General features: G+C 44.1%; 1 protein-coding gene across 1 annotated transcript; it reads left to right on the forward strand.

The window, feature by feature from the left end:
* Positions 1-1,348: 1,348 nt before the first annotated feature.
* On the forward strand, positions 1,349-10,708 carry LOC306839364 (bcl-2/adenovirus E1B 19 kDa-interacting protein 2-like protein). The gene is made up of 10 exons (XM_079368016.1): positions 1,349-1,655; positions 1,743-1,814; positions 2,370-2,453; positions 5,431-5,592; positions 5,684-5,929; positions 6,040-6,142; positions 6,476-6,607; positions 8,791-8,877; positions 10,068-10,166; positions 10,390-10,708. The coding sequence occupies exons 2-10, from the start codon at positions 1,787-1,789 to the stop codon at positions 10,412-10,414; spliced, it is 966 nt and encodes a 321-aa protein (XP_079224142.1). The 5' UTR covers positions 1,349-1,655; positions 1,743-1,786; the 3' UTR covers positions 10,415-10,708.
* The last annotated feature ends 2,916 nt before the right edge of the window (positions 10,709-13,624 follow it).

The raw sequence follows: 13,624 nt of genomic DNA on the forward strand, positions 1-13,624 counted from the left end.
TCTGCTCTGTTCTTCATGCCGGTCGATTGTCTGCTTGACGTTAAAGTCTTCACAATGTTTTTAAATTCACTCATTTACTGTTAGGTAGTTACTGCAGTCAAATTTGAAGTACAACTATAAACCTATTTCTGATAAGGTATTTTGTCAGCAGGAAACATCATGGACTCAAGAGAAGAAGAACAAGAAGAGGATATGCTCAGGTCAGACTTCATCTCCTCCCATATTAGAATTCTAACGTCATGTTTGGGTTACAGTCCATCAGAGTCAGAGAGAAACTTTAAAGTTCGGGATCATCAATCTCTAAATTTATGTGTTTGTGCCAATTCATTACAAATGTCATCCCAAGACACAGATGGCCTGTTTCACTGGGTGTTCATGTGTTAGTGTCTGCAGGTGTCCTCAAGTAGAAGTCTCCACCACAGCTACAGCTAATACTATGAATACCGCAGGTTCTACAAACACTATGGATACTACTAACACTGCAGGTACTACAGACACTGCAGGTACTACAGACACTGCAGGTACTACAGACACTGCAGGTACTACAGACACTGCAGGAACTACAGACACTGCAGGTACTACTAACACTGCAGGTACTACAGACACTGCAGGTACTACAGACACTGCAGGTACTACTAACACTGCAGGTGCTACTAACACTGCAGGTACTACTAACACTGCAGGTACTACTAACACTGCAGGAACTACTAACACTGCAGGTACTACTAACACTGCAGGTACTACTAACACTGCAGGTACTACAGACACTGCAGGTACTACTAACACTGCAGGTACTACTAACACTGCAGGTACTACAGACACTGCAGGTACTACTAACACTGCAGGAACTACTAACACTGCAGGAACTACTAACACTGCAGGTACTACAGACACTGCAGGAACTACTAACACTGCAGGTACTACAGACACTGCAGGTACTACTAACACTGCAGGAACTACTAACACTGCAGGTACTACAGACACTGCAGGTACTACTAACACTGCAGGTACTACAGACACTGCAGGTACTACAGACACTGCAGGTACTACTAACACTGCAGGAACTACTAACACTGCAGGTACTACAGACACTGCAGGTACTACTAACACTGCAGGTACTACAGACACTGCAGGTACTACAGACACTGCAGGTGCTACTAACACTGCAGGAACTACTAACACTGCAGGTACTACAGACACTGCAGGAACTACTAACACTGCAGGTACTACTAACACTGCAGGTACTACAGACACTGCAGGTACTACAGACACTGCAGGTACTACAGACACTGCAGGTACTACTAACACTGCAGGTACTACTGACACTGCAGGTACTACAGACACTGCAGGTACTACAGACACTGCAGGTACTACTAACACTGCAGGTACTACTAACACTGCAGGTACTACTAACACTGCAGGAACTACTAACACTGCAGGTACTACAGACACTGCAGGTACTACTAACACTGCAGGTACTACAGACACTGCAGGTACTACAGACACTGCAGGTACTACTAACACTGCAGGTACTACAGACACTGCAGGTGCTACAGACACTGCAGGTGCTACAGACACTGCAGGTACTACAGACACTGATGTCAGTTCTTCAGTCAGCAGCAGGACTCCTGTTGAAACATCTGATGATCCCACAGGTATCAAGCAGTGTTCATTTTATTACTCTGATTTATTTCTGTTTGGAGGTTTTGAGTTCAAAAGACATTTCTGATCTTCCTCCACAGAAGAGGGTGAAACAGGTGAACTAGTCAAAGAAAGCTGCGTTGCCATGGCAGCAACACGTGTTGACAGAGCAGGTATGTTGAAGTGTGTCTCAGTCTGAGCTGATTCTCTGTCCTGTCTGCCACCTCTCATCCGGTTCTGATCTGTTCAGAGTTAGAACAAACATAAGGAGAGAGTGGTGAGTCTCTCTTTCTCTTTCTATTTAGATAGATAGATAGATAGATAGATACTTTATTGATCCCGAAGGAAATTCAAGTTTACTGTTTTTAAAAAGAATCAAACCAATAATTATCCTAAACAACCTTCCTGTTGTCAGAGTTTGTCTCGGAGACGACACACCTGATGGAAGTACAGTACCGGTAAATGAATAATGATGACATTTAAATGTGTTGAGGGTTAGTGATAAAAAGATGGAAGGGTGGTGATAAAGAGATGATTCTGCAAACAAAAGAAAAAGAAACAAACGAAAACAAAAGAAGATTGAATGGATCAAAAAGTAAACTAACGAAAATATTAACATAACTGAATACAAAGTACATTTAGAAAACAGGTCATCACTACCTTTAAGAATTCAAGACTAAATCCAGCTGATAGGTGTCTGATCCAATTACTTCACTTCCTGTCTGCAGCTCCTCCCACCAGCCTGGCCTTGTCAGGGTTTCAACCAAAGAAGAAGAAAGTCCTGGTGGCTCCAGCTCTCAGTCTGTCTTTAGGTAATAAAGAAACCATCCAAAGGTCCAAAAATCTGGCAAAAGTTTTCCAGACTCGACCTTTGAACCCCTGCAAAGTTTAACATTTAATAGCTTCCTGCTAGCAACAATTAGGCTAAAACTCGATAGCGTCCTGCTAACAGTCAATAGCTTCCTGCTAACAACATATTGGCTAACACTCAATAGCATCCTACTAACAATTGATAGCTTCCTGCGAACAACAAACAGGCTAACACTTGATAGCGTCCTGCTAACAACAAACAGGCTAACAATCGATAGCATCCCGATAACACTTGATAGCGTCCTGCTAACAACAAACAAGCTAACAATCGATAGCATACTGCTAATACTTGATAGCTTCCTGCTAACAACAAACAAGCTAACAATCGATAGCATACTGCTAATACTTGATAGCTTCCTGCTAACAACAAACAGGCTGACAATCGATAGCATCCTGCTAAAACTTGATACAAGGCTGCCAAGTTTCAGAAAATGACAAGAGTGAGACTTTAGTGTCATAATATGTTCGGAAAAAATGTGGCCTTTTTTAACATCGATTTATACCTTAAGACTGAAGTCCTCACCTCCATGCCAGCGGTTCTCCCTGCACTGTGGCCTCCTAATGCTAGTCTTAATTAACCAGAAATTACAAATGAAAATTGTAAAAAACAAAATCACAGGGGTAATAGTCAGGGCCCTTGGGTACAAAACTCCATTCAAAGATCTTTGTCACCTCTTTTAGATTTTTCAAAATAAAACACTGCATGTGACCAAAAAGTCTCCTCTCTCAATGAAAAATTGGCAGAATTCACCTTTAATTTTCTCAAAAATTATACAGTAAAATGTGCTGAAATTCACTGGGGTAATAGTCAGGTCCCTGGGGTACAAGAATCCATTGAAAGATCACCTTTCACAGATTTTAAAGATTTGTTTTTGGCTTTTTTTATGCCTTTATTATAGAGGGAGGACAGTGGATAGAGTTGGAAATCAGGGAGAGAGAGTGGGGAGAGACATGCGGGAGATGGGCCACAGGCCGGACGCGAACCCGGGCCGCCCGCGCGTGAGGACTGAGCCTCAATACATGGGGTCGCGCGCACTGCCGCTGCGCCACCGGCGACCCCACCTTTCACAGATTTTATCTTAAAACATTTCAATATGACCAAAATATCATTTCTCTCCTTGTAATTTCAAATGAATTAAACTTGAAATATCTCTAAAACTGTTTAGAAAAATACATATCTCTGTCAAGAGCCATAATAATTGTTGTAATTCACTTTTTATTTTATTGTCATGTTTCGAAAATACACAGCCGTTCTCCTGCTTTTTGGGCTCTCCAAGCACTCATACCGGATGTCCCTGAATAGACTGGTGTAGTAATGATGTATTTTTGTAGGCCAACCCGAAAAAATGGCGCTGGTGGTTCCTACGAAAATTCTCCTCTGGGATTTTTGCATTGGATTTTGGATCATTGCAGAAAATAATCTGTGTGTCAAACACACGTTTCTGATGCTGTTTAGTTCAGCTGATAATCTTTACAGATGAACATCATTTATATGAAGTTTGAAGAGTTAATGCAGCCCAGAGAAGTAAAAAGCTAACGTTATGCTACAAGCTAACTACACCGCGGTCAGTTAATAATGACGTCACGACCGTTATGCTTCATCGATCTAATCAGTGGATTTCACAAGATAAGTTGTTTATTAACCTAATATTTGCAAGAACACTGAAAAACATATGTAATGTCTGCAACAACCACTGTAGTTTCAGTTAGCTACTCGTTAGCAACCGCCGTTTAAAGTTCGCGTAAAAACTTTAGAATTCACAAGTGGGGTCTTAGCTAACGTAGTTTATCTCGTCTAACAAAACATCAACATCTCTTCAGCTTGTGTTAACCACAGACCTTATTTCAGTCTAAACACAAACACATTCAAAATACACATTTAGACTTTTAGAGGTTAGAACCACGGTGCTAAAATGCTAACTCACTTCCTGGTTTTAGGACTCAAAACTACACCAGTTTATGGACGCGCATCGTATTTCGATCAGGCAGCTGGTTTGACCGACGTTTTGCAAATGACGGCTCACTTGACCGCAGTGTATTGAATGGGGAAATATAAGCGTGAGAAATGACAAGTGTGGCGTGTGGTGTGAGAATGGGTCAAATTGTGTGACTGTCACACTTAAAGCGTGACGCTTGGCAGCTCTGTGATAGCTTCCTGCTAACAACAAACAGGCTAACAATCGATAGTGTACCGCTAACACTTGATAGCTTCCTGCGAACAACATAAGCTAACAATTGATTTTTTTTTTAAATAACAAAGACTTTAAGTTTTCTGGAGTTTTAAGTTTGGTTTGGTATTTGCTGAGATTAATAGAGACTGAAGGATCGAAGTCTAAACAAACTGAACTCGATTGGGTTAGGTGAGGGGCAGAGTTATGGTTAGGCTCCATCTCAGTTCCCTCTTTTGCATCGGGTGTCCTCCAAGTTTCCTCCTTTACTTGCGTCTTAGCCCCGCCCACCAGAGATGCACGGAGGAAACGAAGCCAAGAAGAAAGGGACCGATGAAATCAGTTTTAAGAGACATGAGACGTCGTTTCCTCGACAGCGTCACATGACGCCACATCAGCTGATCACGTTCAGGTGTCAGTCAACCTAACAGCTGTTTATGTTTCCACAAACACACACATTATTTCTAATCCAACGCACACACTTTAAGATAAGATAAAACTTTATTGGTCCTCAAGGGGGAAATTCAGGCGTTGCAGCAGCAGTACTGAAATAAAAAAAAGTTAAAAAACAAATAAAATAGTAACATAAATACAATTCTAAAAATAGTAGAGGTGGATATATACAGAGGACTATACTATACTGTAATATTTCTAATCAAAGACACACACTGTATTATGAGGGTTAGGGGAGTCATGGGGTTCGGTTAGGTCCTGCTGGAGTTAGTGTTGTAACAGACATTCATCTCTTCAGGTCGCAGTGAGTCTACAGTTTCTGACGACTTCTCCTCGCTGTTCCTCTCACCTTCACCTGAGGGCGACGATGACACCGGGCTGGACTTTGATCTGGACGCCATGGAAACACCTTCTGACAGTGAATCACTGCGCTTTCCTGCCTATGACCTCAATCTGGAAGGTGAGAGGTCAAAGGTTGAAAAAAATGGAGGATATCATCTTATACCTTAAATACAGGAGACCTTTGATGACATCACAGGATTGTTTTCCAGATGACCTGCAGCGTCTCGGCGTAGCATCCCGGCATCACATAGTGTCTGGCTCTAGGTCCAGGTCTCATTCTCAGACTGGTACCAGGTCGGGAGTGGACCAGAGTGACCTGGGCGCTCTGGAACGGGAGGACATGGTGGACAGTCTGGGCACCAGGTGGCGCTGTTTCTCCACAGGTGATCTGCCGCAGGAGAGCCGGGTCAACATGAGCGTCCTGGAGCCGTTTCTCAGGGTGCTTTCACACGGAGGTACGACGCCTCACCTGTCTGATGGGTCACCTGTTGTGGTAGTGACATCATGGTTCCCTGATAGTGAGCTGGAGATCATCTCAAGTGTTTGACCTTTTGTCATCCTTTAGGTTACTATGGAGATGGTATGAATGACATCATTGTTTTTTCGTCATGTTACCTGCCGCAGAATAGTCTGGAAAATTACCAGTATGTGATGGATAACCTGTTCAGGTACAGCACACCTTTCTTAACCTCTTCCTTTAAAGTCTCTGACCTTTGACCTGATCATTGATTGTCATGTTTTTAGTTCATGAACATGGTCAACAAAGGTTGAGGTCTGTGTGTTCATGTGTTATTCTATAAGCTGCTAACGTCACAGTTCAAAAGAAGATGGAGATGATGGTTAGATGTAGACATTGATAATGATAATCAGAGGGGCACTTTGTTCTACATAAAAGATTTCACATCAACAATGGAAGCCAATTTAATGACCTGTCATGTCATGCCTAAAGCGTCTGTAGAGTTGTGAAGTTTGGAGGTGATGGCTGTGATGTTTGTCTGCAGGTACGTTGTAGGGACTCTGGAACTGATGGTTGCAGAAAACTATGTGATCGTGTATCTGTGTGCTGGAGGTCAGAAAAACAAACTACCAGGAATCAGCTGGCTCAAAGAGTGCTACACCACCATTGACAGGAGGTAAAACTCAGTGACACCCATTTATACAACGTTTAGATCCACCCGCACTTAAGATCTGTGAAAAGGATGTGATCCAGCTCTTCAAGAAACAGTTCAGTGCGGTTCGTCTCGGTTCAACGTGTATTTTGTGGCGTTTCCATAGACTAAAGGCGGGAAAGATTCCCAAATAACCGACCTGTTCCTACTTTTTGGGACCCTTCTGTTCGGTTTCCAAGAATATCGATCTGACCCTAAAAGGTGGAGCTAAACACTGCTGTGTGTTGATTGGTCGAAAGAATCGTCACTTCCTGTGTGACTGTTTCCGTGTGTATTTGTCCTCGCCGCTCACAGCCTTCTCTGAAACCCAGCTGGATGAGTTTAGTAATAAAGAGTCACATGACAGTGACAGAGGAGATGACCTGCTGGATGTCTTCTTCGTTTGTTTTGTTTGTGTCGTGTTTTTCCTCCTTTTTGAATTTATTAGCAGGTTAGCTGGTAGCGATTAACGGCTATCATGTGGCGCTATGACGTAGCTGACGCGGCTATCGGCATCCAGCTTACACGCCGCCTACCAAATATGGCACAGTTGGCTGTGAAAACACAAACAGGATCAGACTTTACTGAACCAAACGGTACTGATCCGTACTGGACCGCTGGGTGGAAACAGGGCTAAAAGATCAGAAAGACTCCAGGACCAGACGACGTGTCCTCCTCCTGCCTGAGAGTCTGTGCTGAGTAGCTGGCCCCCATCTTCACACTGATCTTCAACATATCACTGGAGCTGTGTGAAATGCCCTCCTGCTTCAAAAGCTCCACCATCATCCCAGTCCCAAAGAAACCTGCCATCACAGGACTCACTGACTACAGACCCGTCGCCCTGACGTCTGTGGTCATGAAATCCTTTGAGAGACTGGTGTTGAGCCACCTGAAAGACATCACAGACCCCCTGCTGGATCCCACTGACCTGTTATCGGACAAACAGGTCAGTGGAGGATCCAGTCAACATGGGTCTGAACTACATCTTGCATCACCTCGACTCCCCAGGAACCAACGCTAGGATCCTGTTTGTAGACTTCAGCTCTGTACTTAACACCATCATCCAGGATCTCCTGCACCAGAAACTCACCCAGCTCACAGTGCTGGCCTCCACCTGTCAATGGATCACCAACTTCCTGACTGACAGGAGGCAGCAGGTGAAGCGGGGGAGCATCACATCCAGCACCTGAACAATCAGCACCCCAGGGGTGTTCTCTCCCCACTGCTCTCCTCCCTCTACACCAATGACTCCTCACAGACGACACCACCATCATCGGTCTCATCCAGGGCAGTGACCAGTCCGCCTACAGGCGGGAGGTGGAACAGTTGGCTCTCTGGTGCAGCCAGGACCATCTGGAGCTGAACCCGCTCAAGACTGTGGAGATGACAGTGAACTTCGGGAAAAGGATGGGATAGGGGAGATGGGATAAGATGCAGCAGGAAGGATGGGATAGGGGAGATGGGATAAGATGCAGCAGGAAGGATGGGATAGGGGAGATGGGATAAGATGCAGCAGGAAGGATGGGATAGGGGAGATGGGATAAGATGCAGCAGGAAGGATGGGATAGGGGGATTGGTTGTCCTGAAGAACCTAAGAGAGCTCAGGAGCTCCCAGAAAAAGATCAATCAGTCTTTATTTGTATAGTGTCAGTTCATAACAGGTGTTATCTGGAGACACTTTAAAAGCAGGTAAAGGACTGTTTGTCTGTTAGGTAACAGGACCATGCTCAAGATGTGGTTAACTGGAATTTAAAGATAGTGACATGCAGTGATACTACTACACAAGTCACCACTGCACTATTATCTTATTATCTTTAATTACTTGTTTATATGTTTAATTAATTGTTGTCATTTAATTGTTTAATTGTTGTTTACATTGTACAGAGAGAGCACAGTCCAAATGTAAAACTCATGTGTGTTAAACATGCCTGGACAATAAAGCTGATTCTTTCTTTCAGGCTGTATTTGATCATTTGTCCAGCAGGGGGAATCAGTTTTCTTCTTCCGCTGTATTTGTCTTATTTCTACCCAAAATTCTCTCATCACACTGAATTAAAGCAACGATGTCATTAACTCGGGTGTGTCTCTGTCTGTGTATGTGTGTGTGTGTGTGTGTGTGTGTGTGTGTCTCTGTCTATGTGTGTGTGTGTGTGTGTGTGTGTGTGTAGGTTGAGAAAGAACTTAAAGGGTTTCTACGTGGTTCATCCCACCTGGTACATCAAAGCCCTCGTCACCATCATCAAACCCTTCATCAGGTCTGCTGCCTCGTCCTCCTCACTGAGTCCCTGTACCCTCCTCAGACTAGCTCCTCCTCCTCATACTAACTCCTCCCCCTCACTGAGTCCCTGTACCCTCCTCAGACTAGCTCCTCCTCCTCATACTAACTCCTCCCCCTCACTGAGTCCCTGTACCCTCCTCAGACTAGCTCCTCCTCCTCAGACTAACTCCTCCTCCTCACTGAGTCCCTGTACCCTCCTCAAACTAACTCCTCCTCCTCAGACTAACTCCTCCTCCTCACTGAGTCCCTGTACCCTCCTCAAACTAACTCCTCCTCCTCAGACTAACTCCTCCCCCTCACTGAGTCCCTGTACCCTCCTCAGACTAGCTCCTCCTCCTCAGACTAACTCCTCCTCCTCACTGAGTCCCTGTACCCTCCTCAGACTAGCTCCTCCTCCTCAGACTAACTCCTCCTCCTCACTGAGTCCCTGTACCCTCCTCAAACTAACTCCTCCTCCTCAGACTAACTCCTCCCCCTCACTGAGTCCCTGTACCCTCCTCAGACTAGCTCCTCCTCCTCAGACTAACTCCTCCCCCTCACTGAGTCCCTGTACCCTCCTCAGACTAACTCCTCCTCCTCCTTCTCAGACTAACTTCTCAGACTAGCTCCTCCTCCTCAGACTAGCTCCTCCTCCTCAGACTAACTCCTCCTCCTCAGACTAACTCCTCCTCCTCCTCCTCCTCCAACTAACTCCTCCTCCTCAGACTAACTCCTCCCCCTCACTGAGTCCCTGTACCCTCCTCAGACTAACTCCTCCTCCTCAGACTAACTCCTCCCCCTCACTGAGTCCCTGTACCCTCCTCAGACTAACTCCTCCTCCTCAGACTAACTCCTCCTCCTCCTCCAACTAACTCCTCCTCCTCATACTAACTCCTCCCCCTCACTGAGTCCCTGTACCCTCCTCAGACTAACTCCTCCTCCTCAGACTAACTCCTCCTCCTCCTCCTCCAACTAACTCCTCCTCCTCATACTAACTCCTCCCCCTCACTGAGTCCCTGTACCCTCCTCAGACTAACTCCTCCTCCTCAGACTAACTCCTCCTCCTCCTCCTCCTCCTCCTCCTCCAACTAACTCCTCTTCTTCAGACTAACTCCTCCTCAGTCTAACTCCTTTTCCTCCTCAGACTTACCCTTCTTCCTTAAACTGACTCCTCCTCCTCTTCCTCAGCTCTAAGTTCAGCAGAAAGCTCCAGTTTGTCGACACCCTCCAGGATTTGTCTCTCTTCATCCCTACTGAGCATGTGCAGATCCCCGACTGTGTACAACAGTGAGTGCTGTGTTTGTTTCCTTGTTCACTGTGAACTTTCTCTCTCTATATGTTATATATCTATATATTATTTAATTACAAAAACCCTCAAGTCAGTCCTTACTTGCGTACTTCTTCTTGAAGAATATTTAACATGAAAAGTGATTTTTATATATCAGCAGCATTCAATATCATGTCAATCGTCTTTATTCTGTAATCACATCATGGTTTCGGCTCTGTGCAGGTACGACAGGAACCGGTCCAGCTGAGACCACCTGCTGACTTTTAGTCACAGGAAACCTTGTAGAGCCAATCATGTTGTCTGCAGGCTTCAGACTTTAAACAGACCAAGACCACAAGTCAACTCGTGATGAAGGTTAAACATTTCAAATCAAGAGTTCCCATCTGACACAAGGTCGTTGCTGTTATGCTGTGTAAACAAACGTGAACGCTGTGCAGCCTCGTCCTCCTGCAATCAGCTGTCCGCAAACAAGATCCTGAATCTTCACAATTTGATCCTGACTCAGCAAAGAGCTCGTGTTGGACCAGTCTTTGTCATGGTGTTATTGTTGTTTTTTATTGTCTTTTTTTTTCTTGTCTTGTTGTTGTTTGTATCATCTTGTTGTTGTTTGTATCATCTTGTTGTTGTTGTTTGTATCATCTTGTTGTTGTTGTTTGTATCATCTTGTTGTTGTTGTTTGTATCATCTTGTTGTTGTTTGTATCATCTTGTTGTTGTTTGTATCATCTTGTTGTTGTTTGTATCATCTTGTTGTTGTTTGTATCATCTTGTTGTTGTCTTGTTGTCAATCTGAGATGTATCTTGAATTTTGAACAAATGTTTTGAATGTGTCAGCAGCTTCCTTTTGGGACTTGTATGTAAATTGTCAGTTAGCAGCAGAAAGGGTTAAAGGTTAGAATATTTATTTGTCTTATTTTGAACATCTGTGTTGGTTTCATAACGGGTCAAAGGTCACTTAATAAACTCATGTTGGTTCAGTTAAATGTCTCTGATGTCACAACGCCGTTATTATGAGAGGGAACACAGCGTCCATTTATACAGCACAGTGAGTGTGTGTGTGTGTGTGTGTGTGTGTGTGTGTGTGTGTGTGTGTGTGTGTGTAACCTCCATAAAGCCAGCGGCTGGTCAGGAAATAGAGCCTGACAGGAAGGAAGTGAGGAGACTGCAAAGGAAACTCAATAAACAGGAACACAGAGCAGAGGTTGTGTGTGTTCTCAGCTGCTTGATCATTTGACTAAGAAGAATTGATTTTCAAAGCAGAGCGTTGTTTTTGGATATTTCTCTGTAGTGAAGTTTGATCATGATCTCAGGTCGGAGGTCACGCTCTGTTTAACCACCTTCAACACTTGTTGGAGGACCCATAAGGATCTCCGTCTACAGAAACCTGGGGTCTGTAATATAGAGTTTAACATACCCGGGTCTCTCTGGCTGATCCGGGGTCTGGACTATGAAGAGAGTTTAACATACCCGGGTCTCTCTGGCTGATCCGGGGTCTGGACTATGAAGAGAGTTTAACATACCCGGGTCTCTCTGGCTGATCCGGGGTCTGGACTATGAAGAGAGTTTAACATACCCGGGTCTCTCTGGCTGATCCGGGGTCTGGACTATGAAGAGTCTCTCTGGCTGATCTGGGGTCTGGACTATGAAGGGTCTCTCTGGCTGATCTGGGGTCTGGACTATGAAGGGTCTCTCTGGCTGATCTGGGGTCTGGACTATGAAGAGTCTCTCTGGCTGATCTGGGGTCTGGACTATGAAGGGTCTCTCTGGCTGATCTGGGGTCTGGACTATGAAGAGTCTCTCTGGCTGATCCGGCTTCACTAACTGACATCAGAGATCATGATTATCAGTCCTGTGAAGCTGCTTATCAACCTGATAGGTCAACCCGGAGTTACAGAGAGCGCAGTCACATAAAGGGGGCGGAGTTATCTTCATTTAACCAATCACAATCATCACTGAGTCTGGCGTCAGCAGATCATCATATCTACAAACTCTGATCAAACTATAATATAAATAAGTCAAACAGGCTCACAGACTAAAGCTACACAGCTGCAGGGTTGGAACTATAATAACTCCTGTTTCTTCTCTGAACTGTCTGACTCGATCTGAAGTGGAGAGAAGAACACTTTGAGAAGTTATATTTCATAGAGCAGCATGGAGACATTAAACATTCATATCAAGATATCATTCAAAGTCAGAAGAAGATATTAGTAATTGTTCATCTTCAACATAAATGTTCCGGAGCTTTCTTCAGTCTCTGTTGAAGGATATCAGTGAAACATAATCAATAACTAAACACACTATAATGTCAAATCATGATGGACACATGAAGTGTCCTCCCCCCTCTCCATCAGCTCCACCATCAAAAGATCTGATTGGTCAGTGGGCGGAGCTTTGCACAGTTTGATCTCTTATCTCCAACATGAGTAGGGTAAAAGGATGATAAAGTAAAGATGAGGTAGTTATATTTTACAGTATTTACATTATAGAGTGTGTGTAGATGATTAAATAACATATGTACATTCACAGTGACACTTTAGTTCCAGAGTTATTTCGCAGCAGGTCTGCAGGAGTTAAATGTTGGACTATTCCTTTAACACCTCAGTGTCAATCAGAAGAGTGGAAACAAAACACAATGAAGTGTGTGTGTGTGTGTGTGTGTGTGTGTGTGTGTGTGTGGTTAAAGATGACTGATCATGTGATGCATGTTGTGTATGCAAAAGATGTTTTTCTAATCAAAACATCTATAATGAGTCCAATATGTATATGTTGCTTTAAGAGTTTAAATCAAACTGCTGCATTGTACTCTGCTTATTGAGATCAAAACATTCAGTGGAGCCACCTGCTGGCAGGCTGCAGCATAAGTCAAAAACTCAGCTTCCTTCTTGTTAACAGACGGGACATGAATCAAAATATCCAATCAAAACAGAGCTGAGGCTGTTTGTCACTGTGTTAAAGTGTCAGTGTTTCCAGCTCTGTGACCAAACGCTCCTTTTATGCATCCAGTTAGCTGTGACGTTAGCATCTCGCTAAGTGAGGCAACCATCCCAGTGTAACAAGTGACTCATGTTTATGCAGACTTTAATGAGACACACACACACACACACACACACACACACACATATACACAAACACTCACACACACACACACACACATATACACATACAGAAACACTCAAACACACATGCACACACATACACAAACACACACACACACTGAGTAGGTGTTGTAGAAACAGCCGTGTTGCATTCACTGACACCCTGTACATTACAGATTTGTCTCATTACTGATTCTTGGAGAAGTAGACGTCTTCCTGATGACGATAAGTTATCACTGTTTTAATCTCAGGCTCCGCCCCCTCCTTCTCTTTTCACTCTTTATTCTCCTTCACTGACTGTCATCCACAAACATTTTCACAGGAACACCAGGGCCTCATAAGGGAGGTTTCCTACTGTCACTG

The sequence above is a fragment of the Symphodus melops genome, assembly GCF_947650265.1.
Source record: "Symphodus melops genome assembly, chromosome: 18".
Classification (NCBI taxonomy): Eukaryota; Metazoa; Chordata; class Actinopteri; order Labriformes; family Labridae; genus Symphodus; species Symphodus melops.